Raw genomic sequence first — 15,916 nt, 5'->3', positions numbered from 1 at the left:
GAGATCCTGGACCTCGATCTCCCAAAGTGTTCTTTCTAACCACTTTGGCTGACTGGTTTCTGTTTCGCTTCGTGACTAATCAGAAAGGTAAGTCAAAGGTCAAAGATTAGTTTGAGATTTTAAGCAAAAGAAGCTTGGGGATATTTCAGCGCCTCGGGACACTGGAAACTTCCTCAGGTGAGAGGTGCCTAGAGAGTCTGGCTTTCTCTGATCTCATCCTCTCCTTAAGATTCCATTCTTCAGCCTCCCTGTGATCACTTTCTCCCCTGATAGGTTTGACTTTTTACCGTCTCCCGCCATGAAGACCCCGAAGAAGCAGAGAATGGAAATAGTCAGCGTTTATCATTTTGTACTTACCTTTCTCTTCATGGGTAAGGCTGCCCGACATCTGGGTCGTTTAAGGGACAGAGGTTAAAGGAGGAGGGCTTGAGGGGCTATTCTTTAGTTGTGTGTGTGTGTGTGTGTGTGTGTGTGTGTGTGTGTGTGTGTGTGTGTGTGTATGTGTGTGTGTGTGTGTATGTGTGTGTGTCTAATCTTTCCCAATTTCCACTCCTCTCTTTTTACAGGTCTCTTCTTTTCCCTTCTCCTCTTCTTTCTCCTCTTCACGTCGTTCTGGTTCCTTTCCGTTCTCTACCTGGTATGGCTTTATGTAGACTGGGACACACCAGACAGAGGTGAGCAGGGGAGGAATGAAAGAAAGTGACCTAAAAGTAGGGAAAGTGAGGGAGAGATGGGTGGGAGGAGGGTAGGTCTTAGACTTCACTTCTCTACCTTCCCTTTTTCTCCTTGCAGGCGGTCGGCGTTTTGAGTGCTTGAGGAACTGGAAAATTTGGGAACATTTTAGAGATTACTATCCCATCAGGGTGAGAGAGAGATATTGGGCATGTCTGTCCCTCGTTTCCTAATACTGTCCTCCTCCCTATTCACCCTATCCTTCTGATCATTAATGTCTCCTCTCCCTCTTAATGGTCTAATATAGAAAATTTGTGTCTGAGGGGCAGAAAGTCAAGGGTCGTAGTGGAATGTTGTTACATGTGTAATCTATTTGTGGCCAAGCCGCCTTTAATTCCTTTAGTCCTCAAACTTAAAGGTTGGGAGGGTAAAGAAGGTTCTCCCATTCCAGGAGAAGCTGATCTTTTGCTATTTTTGACTTCTAGTAGACATTAAATTCTTAAATTCCCCAGCTTGCTCCGGGACGGGGAGAAGGAGGGACGCAGATTGGGTAGGTGGGAGGGAAGGGAAGGCTCTTTAATCTCAGGAAGGCTTTTAACCAGAGAGATTTGGGGCGGGGGTCGGTGTTGGTGTTTCAGCCCGTGTTGCTCCGCTCCCTATCCCCACACACATCCCTTCTCCGCAAAGCTGGTGAAGACAGCAGAACTGCCCCCAGACAGAAACTATGTGCTGGGTTCACACCCTCATGGGATCATGTGCGTTGGAACTTTTTGTAATTTTGCCACCGAGATCAATGGCTTTTCCCGTCAATTCCCTGGTATTCGTCCTTTCCTGGCTGGTCTGGCAGGCCTCTTTCGAGTCCCTGTATACCGAGACTACCTCATGAGCTTTGGTAAGTGTTTATGTATGTATGTGTGTGCATTCGTGATTGTGCTGGGGAGGTAAGGAAAAAGATCTCACCATGCTATCAAAGGCCAAGGGGAAATGATGGGGAAGAAAATTGAGCCATGGTCCTGGAGTATGTCTGTCCGCAGGTCTGTGCTCAGTGAGCCGTCAGAGCCTGGACTTCGTGCTGTCAGGGCCCCGGGTTGGCCAGGCTGTGGTCATCTTGGTCGGGGGTGCTAATGAGGCACTGTTCGGGGTCCCGGGAGAACACTGCCTCACCCTACTTAATCGCAAGGGATTCGTGCGCCTAGCTCTGAGGCATGGGTAAGTTTGCTGACATCAATGGAGTTGGGAGGTGAACCAGAGTTTAAAAACAAAGGCATTGAACTGTCCTTCTCTGCTGGAAGAAGACTGAGTTTTAGGAAACATATGCAGTTGGGGTTCACACTCTAGTGTTCAGTTTGAGACTTAGTCCCTTGTCAGTCAATGAAAACTTCATCTTTAAGTTTAGTGTATTGAAAGACACATGGACTTGGAAGACAGAAAATTTGGTCTCAACTTAGCCACATAACCTAAGGCTCTCTGAGTCTAATTTTCTCTTCCCTAAGGTGTTCGCCATCTCTTGCTATGCTATATATGGTTCCAAGTTTCACTAAATGAGTTAATGAAGTGTTCTGCAAGTCTTAAATTCTAATATAAATAAGAATGTCACTTATTAAGCATCTACTGATTGTAAAGAGAAGTATATTTAGTTGTTAGTGGAAATAGAGTTTAAGACAAACCTGCTCTTTTTGAAATTTACAGTTTAGTAGGGAGCTATCTAAACATCACTTCATAAAATGCATTTAAAATTTAAATATGCTTTGAGAGGTGAGAGAAGTAAAGATGGAAATTAAGGAAGCCTTCTTGGGAGTTTTCTGGGATCATGGGAAAAAATATGAGTATATAGTTAATTATGGGGAGGATAGAGTCCAGTTTGGTTAGGGTGTGGAGGAGAGTATTTAGAAAGCTGGAAAGCTTTAGAAGAAAATGTGTGTTGCCAATTTACACGGGCAATATAATTTTAAATGAGACAATGTGACATGGGAGATGGAATGTTAGACTTAGAATCCAGAAAATGAGGGAACAAGTTCCAGGGTAACTGACACTTATTAAGTACCCAGACACTGTTAAAATATTATCTTCTGGGGCAGCTAGGTGGGGTAGTGAATAGAGTACCAGCCCTGAAGTCAGGAGGACCTGAATTCAAATCTTAACACTTCCTAGCTGTGTGACCCTGGGCAAGTCACTTAACCCCAATTGCCTCAGCAAAAATAAAATTACCTCCTTTAATCCTTACAACAGTCCTGGAAGGTATGTGTTATCCCATCTTACAATTTAACAGAAGTTACGTGATTTGCTCAGGATTACATAGTGTGTCTGAGGCATATTTGAACTCAACTCTTCTTAACTTCAGGCCTTGTCCACTGTACCACCAATTGCCTCTAATAAGTTCAGATCTCCATTCTGATAATACTTTGCCAGGTATGCCCTAACTGCCCTGGGCAAGTTGGAGGGTTTTAGATTTTGAGTTGGAAAAATCCTTAGAGAAAAAACCTTATTTTATAGAAGAGGAACTAAATCCCAGAAGGATTAAAATAGTTATTCATGGTCACATAGCTAATGTTTTGAGTTGGAATCTGAATTTAGGTCTGTCTTCCTGAGTTCCTGCTATACATGAATGTAGGAGTCTCAGATAACGCTGGCCTAAGGGTGTTAAATAGGAGATCCCAATTAAACTGGTAGAGTCCACATCCAAATCCCATCATTGGTAATCTCCATGCCTTTGGAGTAGTTTTGCAACAGGAGTTGATGCTACAGCTGAAAACAATACTGGACTAGCTAACTATTAGAGACACTAACAAGATCCCAGGGTTTATTTCATCTTCACAGTTTCTGTGTTTTAATTTGTATTGGTTTTTCTCCTCTCTAGCTTTCTGGGCATTGTCTGCATGATGATGAGGGAGCTGGGATGGGGTGAGGAATTAGGGCATCTCTGTGAAGTGACTTTGCCTTTTCCTCTCTTCCTTTGAGAGCTTCCCTTTACCTGCCTTATAGCAGGTTGGTGGCACAATGAATAAAGTGCAAGGCCTGGAGTCAGGAAGAGCTGAATTAAAATCCTGTCTCCAACACTTAGTAGCTGTATGACCCTGGGCATTTAATGCTGTTTGCCTCAGTTTCCTCATATGTAAATGAGCTGAAAAAGGCAAATCATTTCAGTATCTTTCCCAAGAAAACCCCAAATGGGGATATGAAGAATGAGATACAACTGAACAACAAATTTTCTGTCCAATAGAGCCTTCCTAGTTCCTGTATACTCCTTTGGGGAGAATGAAATCTTCACACAAGCAACATTTGGGAATGGATCCTGGCAGAGAGCTTTGCAGACAGCCCTCAAGAAAATCATGGGCTTTGCTCCCTGCATATTCTGGGGTCGGGGTCTCCTCTTCCCTTGGGGGCTATTACCTTTCCCTGTGCCTATTACCACTGTTGGTAAGTTTCCTTTCCTCTGAAGTTTATTTATTCTGAGTATATGTCAGCCATCTTTTCTGTGTTGCCTTTTAACTCACAAACCCTTTTTCCCTCCTTTAGTTGGCCGCCCCATCCCAGTCCCCCATCGTCCAAATCCCAGTCAAGAGGAGGTTGACCAGTACCACAAGCTCTACATGGAGGCCATAGAACAGATGTTTGAGGAGCACAAAGAAAGCTGTGGGGTCTCTCCTTCCACCCATCTCACTTTTGTCTAGGGCTGTGACACTACCACCCATTACCCCAACTCTGTACATTTCTCTAGCCCTCTGATCCTGAGAAGTGGATTGCAACTTGTCCTTGCAAAACATTTCCTCTCCCTAATAAATTCTCTTTTCTCCCCAGGCCTCTTTTCTTATTGTGGTTACATGGGGAATGTCAAATATGGAATGAGCATTTATTATTATTAATGATTATTCTAGCGATGTTTGGCTTAGATAGAACACAGAAATACCATATACCCAGGAACTAAGGGGCAATTAGAAAGTTATTTATAAAATGTTGTGAAATTTGAGTGCTAGATCAGTAAAGGTTAGAGCCTTCTTATAAAATGAGGGACTTGAACTGGACTTTGAAGGCATTAGGTAGGATCTGGCTATTTAAAAACCATCCAAGATTTAGGTGGGGCTGGAGTAGAGAGAAGAGGGGAAGAATATAAACCTTTGTGGCAGGGGAGTGAACTTTGTTAGCTATGAGGGCATCCTGCTAAAGGAAAGGTTTGTTGATCCCTGGGGAGTAGCAAGGAAGTAAAGTTAGTTATATAGGGTGGGGCCAGATTATTTACTTTAATACCTGGCCAGGGGGAAAGGGAAGGGATCAACTATGCTGAATTTGCCTCTTCTTTTGGATGAGGTATTAAAAATTCCTTGGAAACTGGAACTCATTTGTTCTAAGAGTAGAATAATAAAATTAGAAAAGACCTTAGGAAAAAAAAATCCAGTCTAGCTTTTTCATTTTACAGATGGAAACTTGATTTAGCCTGGCATTCAAAGCTATATTGTCTGACAACCTTATTCCTTTATCCTACATGTAATTGTACCTTTCTAGCCAAACTAAATTGTGAATTCTGTTAAATGTTTATTGCACTTATTACATCCCTATTCCACAGTATTTTGCCAAGGTTGCTTTCCAAGCAACTTGGTTGCTTCCTCTATTCTATTCTATTCCTTCCTCCCTCTCTTCCTTCCTTCCTTCCTTCTCTCCTCTTTTTTTTTTTTTTTTTTTTTTTGCTGAGGGAAGTGACTTGCCCAGGGTCACACAGCTAGGACGTGTTAAGTGTCTGAGGTCACATTTGAACTCAGGTCCTCCTGACTTCAGGGCTGGTGCTCTATCCATTGGACCACCTACCTGCCCCCTTCCAGTTTATTTCTTAACTTTCAAATTTATGTAAAAATTGAGCTTGATTCTGGGGATGGAGGAGATACTGTCTTCAGTATTTTTTGTGCAGTTGTTTTCAGAACTAGTTTTTAGGATCTGTAAATTTTCAATTCTTACAAAGTGGAAGGAAAGGTAAACATCTTTTAAGGTCTTTACTAAGGTTAACTTTAGTTTAGTACTCTCCTGGTCTGTGTTCTAGTGTAAGTGACCACAATCACTCTGTTCTACTCTGGAACTGTGAAGTTTGTACTCCCCTGCAGCTATAAGCTCTGGTGTGCTAGAATTCCTTTTCATTTTGGGACAGTGAACCAGGATCTTTTATTTTTTTTATTTTTATTTTTTTTGAACCAGGATCTTTATATGGGCAAAGTAATAGGGCTTTGTCCTGCACCCCGTGCTAGCAGAGACCTCTATAATCTACTGATCAGTTGTCCTACCTCTTTACTCTCTGTGTTTTGAAACCTGGAAGCTCCTAACTCAGTTGTCTCCAAGGCTTACTGCTGATTTGCTAGGATTTGATCTTCCCCTGGTACAACTGACCTTTCCTGTCAACCTTCTAAGTTGTTTTAGGCTACTTTGTGACTTCTGGCACTCAAGAATTTATTTTGAGGTGTTATTTAAAGTTGTTTGGAGGGAAATTTAAGAGAGGTCAAGTCCCTGCCCTTTTTTTGGCCATCCTTTGCCCCTTTCTTATTTTCTTAACTACATTCTGGATTTCAACCTCTAACATCCTCCAAAGTTATGAACGATTTCTTTAGTGCTAAAGCCCATGGCATCTTCTCATTCTCATAATAATTTTGCAATCTTTTATAGTGTTGATCACCTTGTCCTTTATACTGTCTTCTCTCAAAGTTTTCAGAACTGGTTCTCCCCATATATTTGACCATTCTGTCTCAGTCTCCATAACTGGGTCTTCATCCAGGTCATACTAGCCAACCATAAGTATTCCACAGCTCTGTCCTGGGCCCTTTTCTTTTATTCTTCCACTCTACTTCACTTATCAGTTCTCATGAATTCCATTATTACCTCTGTGCTGATGATTCTCAAAACTACCTAGCCATCCTTAGCTTCTGCTTATCTCCATTTTCCAATTGCCTATTAGACATTTTGAGCTAGATATCTATAAATTCAATACATTCAAAGCATTTTTCCTCCTAAACTTTCTCTACTTCTTAACTTTCTTAATATTGTTGAAAGAACTACTATCCTCTCACTCAGTCCCTTGGACTTACAACCTAAGTGTCATCTCACCTCTCCCCCAAATAGCCAATCTATTGCCAAGGCCTACTGATTTTACTTTTGCAGCATCTTTGAAATATGCTCCTTTTTCTCTTCATCACTTTGATATAGGATCTTAATACCTCATACCTGGTCTGGTAAAATAGCTTTTTGGTTGGTCTGCCTGTCCTACGTCTCACCCCACTCTAGTCCATCTTCCACCCAGATATCAAAGTGTTCCTAAAGTGTAGATCTGACCCATTACCCAATAAATTCCAATGGCTATCACTTGAAGGATCTTCTGTCTTATTCCTATTTAAACATTCCCCACCCAATGTTTGTTTCAGTGATACGGATCTCTTTGTTGTTTCTCAAGTGAGATACTCCATCGTCCAATTCATGGCATTGGCTATCTCCTATACTTGGAATTCTGTCCATTCTCATTTCTACTTTCTTGCTTCCCTGATTTTTGTCAAGTTCAAGCTAATATGCCATCTACAGGAAGCTTTTCTCAATGTTTTAATTCTAGTTTCTTCCTTCTGTTGAATTTCTTATTTATTCTGTATATAACTTATTTGTCTATAATTATTTACATGGTGGCTTCCTTCTCTTCAAAAAGGAAGGAACCATCTTTTTCTTCCTTTGTATCTCCAGGGCTTAATACAGTTTTTGGCCTACAGTATGTGCTTAATAAATGCTTATTGACTGCTAGACAGTGTGCTAAGTGCTATTTTTGACATCATTATTGCTAACTTCTTTCCTCTATAGAAATAGAGGAGAGAAATAGGACCTCTTTCTTCCATTAAAAACCTGCTGACATCATACTTCTCTGAGGATTCAGTTCAAATGCTTTCTGTGCTGTGAAGCTTTTCCTGGTCCACCCAATTGTCTTTTGAAAGTACTTTTTACTTCTCTTTTGATAGATTTTAGAGTTTATATCTATTCTACTAGTTCTCCAAAGCCTGGCATAGTTCTGTGTTCACAGTAGGTATTTGTTGAAGCATTCATACAGTGCCTATGACATCCATTGTACTTGCTAAGCTGAGAGAGATATGAAGAAGTATTAAATTCAGTTGTTGCTTAGGTGCTTATAATAGGAAGTTATTGTGCAACTGATGAAAGAATAGGGGGCTAGAGTAACCATCGAAAAGCCTGTGCTTTTCAAAGAATGATTTTATTGAATTGAATTTTGTTTTTATACCTGATTTGTCTCTATTATGTGATTTTGGCAAGCGATTTAACTTCTCTGGCCCTCAGTTTTCCCAACTATAAAATGAGTCTGTGAGAACTTCATATTCTACCTTGTATAACTTTTTTCTTAGTAGATTGTAAACTCCTTAAAGTCAGGGACTACTTCCTGGAGGGACTGCATAAAAAATAGGCACTCAACATATATTTGTTGAATAGAATTGGATGCTAGTGAGGGATCTAAGTAGCAATCTAAGACAGAAGCATGAGAAAGAATGCTACAGACCAATAGACTCTAAAGGAATTCACAAGAAATCTGCTGGATGGATGCTAGATGAGTAGGGGAAGGATATATGGATGTGGTGCTATGGGAGTTGAAGCCTTAAGGTTGGACATATTGGCTTAGGCAAAGGTGAGAGAGTTAGGTCCAGACGGGATAAAAAGTTTATAGTTGAAGGGGCAGCTAGGTGACACAGTGGATAGAGCATCAGCCCTAAAGCCAGGAAGACCTGAGTTCAAATCTGTTCTCAGTCTTAACATTTCCTAGCTGTAGGATTTCAGAAAGGCCTGGAGAGACTTATATGAACTGATGCTAAGTGTAACATATACTTTAACAACAATACTATATGATGATCAATTCTGATGGATGTGGCTCTCTTCAACAATGAGATGAACCAAATCAACTTCATTTGTTCAATAATGAATAGAACCAGCTACACCCAGTGAAAGAACTCTGGAAAATGAGTGTGAACTGCAACATAGCAATTTCAATCTCTCTGTTTTTGTCCATTTGCATTTTTGATTTCCTTCTCAGGTTAATTTTATATTATTTCAAAGTCTGATTCTTCTTGTACAGAAAAATAACTATGGATATGTACATATATATTATATTTAACATATACTTTAACATACTTAACATGCATTGGTCTACCTGCCATCTGGGGGAGGTTGTAGGGGGAAGGAGGGGAAAAGTTGGAGCAGAAGGTTTGCAAGGGTCAATGCTGAAAAATTACCCATGCATATATCTTGTAAAAAAATATATATATAATTTAAAAAAAGTACCTTGCTGAAGACAAAAAAAAAAATCAAACTCATGTGATCCTGAGCAAGTCACTTAACCTCAATCACAAAAAAAAAAAAAAAGAAAAAAAAAAAAAAGCTTATAGTTGAGATTGAGCAGGGCATATTTGGAGGATAGTGAAAGGAATGGATAGAGTAGAGGATTCATATTGGTTAGTAGTGAGAGAGAAGGCTGATTGGTGTGTTTGGGGCCAAAATGTTGGATGGCCTTGAATGTCTATTAAGTTCGAAATTTTGATTTTTATCCTTCAGGCAATGAGGAGCAACAGAAGATGTTGGATTGAAGAAGGGAATAAAATAAAGGAAAGAGGACCAGGTAAGCTATTATTTAGATGATAACAGTGGAAGGGAATAGTTGAATTCACAAGGTTTGAAGGAAGGTTTAATAAGACTTGTGACCAATTGTGGAGAATAAATCGAGGAAGAATTTGAGGGCAGCTAGCCTCCTGCAAGTTTTCTTGACAAAGACACTGGAGTGTTTTGCCATTTTCTTCCTCAGTTCATTTTAGATGAGGAAACTGAGGCAACCTGCATTAAATGACTTGCCCAGTCATACAACTAGTGAAACCAGATGAAGCAGCTGGTGAGCTGGATTTGAACTCAAATCCTCTTGACTCCAGGCCCAGTGTTCTATTTACTACACCACCCAGCTACCCTATGGTGGTACCACAGGGGGAAATATTGTTACTAGATGAGGGAAGTGGAGGGAATAGTGCTTGAGGGGAGACAAGAGATGAGAGACTTAGTTTGGAGAGCTTTCAGAATAGGAGGTCCATTGTTCCCTATGTACCTGGAAGAATACCAAGACAAGGTTATTCTAGGAGTATCAAATTATATATCAGCAGTTAGATGGTGCAGTGGATAAAACTCTGATAAAAGTGGACAAAATACTAGTAACATTGCCAAGAAAACCCCAAATTGGATCACAGAGAGTTGGACGTGATAGCACCATTACCGCGCACCTGTTTATCTGCATCTGACATTAGTTTACCTCTTCTCTATCTGATCTGAAAATTTTCAACATCTGGGTATGTATGCTGGTAAATTCTTAGCAGCTAGCTCTCTGGGGGAAAAATGTGTGCATGACAGAGTTTTAAGTTTAATCTGCATCATTAAGATTTTATGTATCACTTTCTTAAGTCTAGACAGTAAACAAAATAATAAATAAAGCCATGATTGGTTCAGGTGAGACAACCTCAGAGGTATGGAATGAAATGGAACCTTAGAGATAAAGTTGCTGATTTCTGAAGTGTAAATACTTACATAATCAGGCTATGTAGCTGACTTCAGCACATTCTTGGGTGGAGGTCTCCCATGATGCACTAGTTAAGATGCCTGCAGCTAGTAGTGGTCTTGAAAGGCAGATAAAGCCATTTCAAATCTCATTGAAGAAGAAAAGGAGGGGAAAGCATTTTTTGAGCAGCTGCTATGTGACAGGCACTAAGTTAAATGAGTCTTATTATAATGCTAATAAGGGAACTGAGGCAGACAGAAGAAAAGTGACTTGATCAGGGCCACACAGCTAGCTAGTAAACCAGGTCTGAATTCATGTTTTCTTAACTTGAGGTTCACTGTTCTATAATTTTGCCACCTAACTTACTTTAGAGACATCATGGTACCATTCTAATTTAGGAAGGGCTAGGGGGAAGTGATAAATAATATACTTTTTTATTTATAAAAAGAGGGCTCAAACCATTTTACATCTCATTTGCCAGCTGAAATAACTGAAGTTCAGAGAAAAATAACTTGTCCAAGATCCCATAATAAATAGAGGCAGTATGGTTTGCTGAAAAGAGCTCCTAGAGTTCAAGTTTAAATCACTTGAACTTTCTGGACTTAATTTTCCTCATTTGGAAAATTAGAACTTTATCTCTAAGGTTCCATTTCATTCCATACCTCTGAGGTTGTCTCACCTGAACCAAGCACAGGGCTGTCATTGGGAGAAACCAACACCAACACTGGGGAAAAGCCCCATGCTAGTTACCATTCTGGATAACACTATTCTGAATCATTCAGAATGGATCTCATTATCTTATGAAGAAGCAGAGTTGGTGTTTGAATCCAGGAGGACTCATCATATTTTCATTTCTGATGAGATGGGTCACGCAGAGCTAGAGGGTTCAAATTCCTTTAATAATAATTATAATCTCTCTCCGAGATTACTGATTGCCAGTTTTACCTAATCTCAGCTTTTAAATTTTCAGCCACTGTCTCATCGAGCAGTGATTCTTTGTTCAACAGAGAACCTGGAGACAGGAGCTTGCGTGCTCTTTGTTGTATGTGATCACATACTGCACTATTCTACTTCCTGGTCCCCACTACTTATATTAGGTCTAGAAACAGAGGCTGTGAAGAGAGCCTTTGTGTAGCCTGTAGAGCAAGAGCACATGAACAGCCAATAAGAGGAGACACCTCCTGCTCAAGAGACAGTCCCTGCTAGCTGCAGAGACACGATCTGTAAGATGGTAAAAGGCAATAGAAAGAAAAACACCAACAAGAAATGAAAATTAAACATCAAGGAGGCTCCTTGTTGTCTCAGATTTCCTCTCCAATGTCTCTTCAAAGAGTCCACAGCTGGCTCCCAAATAAGTTTACCTTGGGAGAAAAGTTTACTAAAACTGCCCCAGGTCTACTGTATAGCATTTGGTATACAACAGACCTTGGTGGGAATGTGAGAGTTGGCTTAAATCTTTCCGTTTCTGGTGAAGTGTTGTGATTCACAACACCAGATTTTCTGATCCCAAATACCATGCCTTCTAGCTTCAAATCTTATGACGAAATGATAAAAGTTTTCAAAGGAAACCATATGTAGTTAAGATGCGCCTGTAGAAGAAGGTATCTAGGCAATCCAGGGTCCCAGTCATAGGTCTATGGGAAGATGAAAGGGGAGATGATGTAAAAGCCAAGTCTGTTGGGCATGATTCTTTGCCTGAGATTTATTTTGTGGAAGAGATACCAATTATTACAGAAACTGGGTAAAGGACTGGGTAATATAAAGGATGATTGAAAGGGCAGGATACTATCGAGGTGTTCATAAATCATTCAACAAATAAGAGCCCAGGATTCTAGTTTAAAGTCACAACTTTTGTATGAGCTTAAACAAATTATATAGTCAATTATATAGGTTTCAATTTCCTGTATAAAGTAAAGGAGATAAGATTAGATAGTCTCTCTGGTGATATCCCAGCTCTGACCTTATATACTATGTTGCCACTTGTTTCTCTCAAAGCCTTCAAACATGTACTCTGTCTTTTTATTTTTCTTAGTAGAGTTCATATTCATAAAGGAGGACCAGCCTCAAATAGGAATGATACCAAGAGAGGCTCAGTGAAATGAAATAGCATCTCTGCTATTTTATATCCTTGGCCCAAATCCAGAAGATGTATTATTTTCCATATTCCAATTAAGGTCAAGGGATTTTGCCTTTATTAATAGCTAACAAATATATATATAGCATTGTAAGGTTTACAAAGCTTTTTACTTATTTTCTTATTTTTCTCTTGTCTGTTATAACTCTGGGAAGTAGGTGATAATTTATTATCCCCCATTTTATTGATGAAGAATCTGAGGCAGACAGAGGTAAGTTAAACACATAGCAAAGTGCCTTTCATATAGCTGGTGCTATATAATTATTCCCTTTCCTTCCCTCCTCTTTCTCTTAGGTGATTTGCCCTAGGTCATATGGCTAATAGAATTATCTGAGGCTATATTTGAAGTTAGGTCTTCATAACTTCAGATACATTTATTTATTCATTATAACACCAGTAGTTGGGAAAATCTAGAAACAGAGGTTGTGAAGAGAGCCTTTGTGTAGCCTGTAGAGCAAGAACACAATATTTTTCCATACCCTCTTACACCAGATATACCTAGTCTAAGCCAGAAAGTACATTGAAGAATTCCACTTGAGGCATCTCTTCTAGGGAAAGGGTTATATAATAGAAAAAGCAATGGGAATTGTATTAGATGATCTCTGAAGGTCCTTTTGATGCAAATTGTGTCCCCTTTGACTTTTAGGGGGAAACGATGGGGGTGAATCCTGAAATTGTCCAAACTCTCCTCTGAAAGAGGTTCACCCTTCAGAGTAGTTAAGTTGTCTCATTCAGTTGGAGATCTAGGCCAGGGATATGATCCAAACCCTCTATTCAATTGAAGATTAGTCTGGAACCACTCCTGTAGCTCAAACTCCCAAGGTAAGTGATCTCTTTTCAATTTGAGATCTAGGCCTAGGGCACTGACAACATTGAGGGAATCTTATTCAATTATGAATTGAAGTCCAAGCCTCAGATGGCTAATAAAAGACACCTCTGAACCCTGAATCTTTGCAGAAGTCCTAAACAGTATTGTGATTGCCACGGAAGCTGCCTTCTTATCAAGCTGTCCTGCCAGGACTTTTTTTGCCCATTGGTAAAGATATTCTTTTCTCAGTGCTAACCTCTGCTAACTTCCTAACAGGATCTTTTGCCCTAGCAAACTGTCTTTTCAGAATCAATAAATCCCTTTTTGCTACACAGATTTTAGGTTAGCAAATAGGACTCCGAGTACCTCCAAGCACAGGAGATTTCCCACCCCAATTCTCGCACCTCATCACAACTACCACTAACCTCATCCCTTTGAGGGCATCTACATGGTGCAATAGGGAGAACACCAAACCTGGAGACAAGAATTCAAATAACTGGGAATCAATTAAATCAGAATAATTGGGATCAAATAATTCAAATATCTCTTCCACAAAATAAGGACATAATTCAAATCTGGCCTTAAACACTTACTGGCCAAGTCACTTAACCTTGTTTGCCTCAGTTTCTTCATCTGTAAAATGAGCTGGAGAAGGTGATGGCAGACCATTTCAATACCTTTGCCAAGAAAATCCCTAATGGCATCATGGAGAGTTGAACACAACTGAAACAATTGAATAAGAAGTAGAAAAAGCACTGGGAGTTGGATTTCTGTAAGTATCTTGAAGTTCCAGCACTCGGCAATTCTGTACTTGAAAGTTCCCTTAGGTAAGGAGAGATAAAGGGCCTCAATTATTATAAGGTAGAAAAGGCCAGTTGGGGCCCTGGAGACTATATTTTTCCTAGGGAAGAAGGGAACACAGATAAGTGGGAGGTGGAGTCATTGAGATAAAAATAAGTATTGAAGGAAAGTAAATTAGGTAGTTGGAGAGAGAAAAGAACCCTGCTTTTTTCTGGAAAAGGAGTGTGATTGGATTTAGAGAGACCTTTATAATTATGCTGTGCTCCTTAGAAGGGTAGGAAAGAATCCAGGATAATTCCTTGGAATTTAGGAATTAAAGAATGGTCTAAAAGGATTAAGGATAAATTCTGATCAAGGTGATTGCTTGAATGGAGCTTCATTCATCCAAGGTCCCACAGTCCTATTCTAATAACAAATAATTGAGAAAATCATTAAGAAAATAGATTAAGTGATTTCACCCGCTCTAGAATGTACAACAATTCAATCAGAAATCCATGTGGAATAGGAAAGAGGATGTGTCAGAAAATCCAGCCCCAGAACAACTTCCCAGAATGACCAGAAATATGTATAGCTAGAAAGATACAGTCTAGAGGCAGGAAATGTGATTTGCTCCCACAAAAAAAAGCCCCAAGGTGGTTGAAAATCCTAGTGTAGACCTAGGAAACAACCGGGAATGGGTAGTGACCAATTCAGAAATATCTCGTCTAGGAACTCTGAAGTCCATAGCACTTTGTCCTGAAATAGGATGGAGGGCCCTAAAGATTCAGGACCCTGAACCTCAAATATCCAAGGGAACCTAAAATTTACTAGTGCTCTTAGTATACATACATCCTGGGAAATGAAGGTCAGCATAAGAAACCAAGTTGAATCCAAGAAGGACACCATCCTGCCCAAAAGAGTAGAGAGCAAAGCCTAGCCCTAGGACAAAACCCCATTTGAAGATCTAAGGCCCAAGATGTTAGTAAACAGAAGACACAAACCACTATAGATCCAGAAATGCCTTCAAACCCGGTGAAAATATTTTGGAGACAAATTGTTTCCCAGAGCTAAAGCTCGTCAAACAGGTTATACCCTGAGTTTGACAGAACAATAATTCTTTGCACCCTGGAATGATCTTACTCTTTGGTAAAGGATCATTAAGGAATTTAGTTCCCCTTATTTCTCAGGGCCATGCATCACATGTTCACAATCCATGTTCCTGGATATTGCATTTCTGGATGGATACTATATTTCTGTTCCCATCTTAGAACTCTGATTCTGTACCCCACAAAGTAGCCACAACCCCTAAGATTTGAGACAATTATTGTTCCCACGGGACACAAGAACACCTGTATAGTTTCAAGAAATGCTTACCATAAGAACTATCTCAAGATCTAAGAATAACTGTGTTATGGGCCAACCTCTTTCATATACATAAGTGGCCCCAGCATCAGCAGCATAAAACCCTCTTTCTTGGGAGGGAGGTAATGTGTATTTTATTTGCAAATGCCATATTCTTCACTCTGAAATTAATTAAACTTTTCTTTAATGTGTGTCCTGATTCTCCTGTCTCTAGCCTGCTATGTTTCATTTTTGGCTGCCTACAAGTTAAAGACTGGTTCCAATCTGGTTGACAATCCAATTTAGAGAAACAGGTTAACTCTACAAATTCAAGCAGAGTCAGTCTCAAAGGGGAAAAATGGATTTTCTATAAGAATTAAATGAATACATGGAAAAAATTGAGGCAAGAGATAAAAGAATGAAATAAAAGTTTGGAGAAAAGAATGAAAGGAAAATTAGTTTTAGAAGAGAAAGTGATAAAATTTACCATGTAACAAACTTCATGAAAATTAGAACAAAGAGAAATGAGTGATTCTATGAGACAAGAAATATTGGATCAAAGATTAAAAAAGAAGACATTGTAAGTTACCTGCTATCAAAATCATTTTGACTGATCTCAAAGGTATTAAAA

At 39.7% G+C, this 15,916-nt stretch overlaps 1 protein-coding gene across 1 annotated transcript; it reads left to right on the top strand.

Annotated features, from left to right (window-relative positions):
- The first annotated feature begins 116 nt into the window (after positions 1-116).
- On the top strand, positions 117-4,469 carry MOGAT3 (monoacylglycerol O-acyltransferase 3). The gene is made up of 8 exons (XM_074264934.1): positions 117-177; positions 274-371; positions 567-674; positions 793-863; positions 1,360-1,564; positions 1,707-1,881; positions 3,893-4,089; positions 4,189-4,469. Exons 2-8 carry the CDS (start codon positions 299-301, stop codon positions 4,341-4,343), a joined length of 984 nt encoding a protein of 327 aa, XP_074121035.1. The 5' UTR covers positions 117-177; positions 274-298; the 3' UTR covers positions 4,344-4,469.
- Positions 4,470-15,916: the final 11,447 nt, after the last annotated feature.

Source organism: Sminthopsis crassicaudata, chromosome 4 (assembly GCF_048593235.1).
Source record: "Sminthopsis crassicaudata isolate SCR6 chromosome 4, ASM4859323v1, whole genome shotgun sequence".
In the NCBI taxonomy this organism is placed as follows: Eukaryota; Metazoa; Chordata; class Mammalia; order Dasyuromorphia; family Dasyuridae; genus Sminthopsis; species Sminthopsis crassicaudata.
This window is presented reverse-complemented; position numbering and strand designations above follow the sequence as displayed.

Bases quoted from the DNA above. Each gene is read 5' to 3' on its own strand.
- MOGAT3 (XM_074264934.1), top strand. From the start codon at position 299: ATGAAGACCCCGAAGAAGCAGAGAATGGAAATAGTCAGCGTTTATCAT. The intron at 1,565-1,706 runs GTAAGTGTTTAT...GTCTGTCCGCAG, and splicing joins AGACTACCTCATGAGCTTTG to GTCTGTGCTCAGTGAGCCGT. The intron at 4,090-4,188 runs GTAAGTTTCCTT...TCCCTCCTTTAG, and splicing joins TGTGCCTATTACCACTGTTG to TTGGCCGCCCCATCCCAGTC.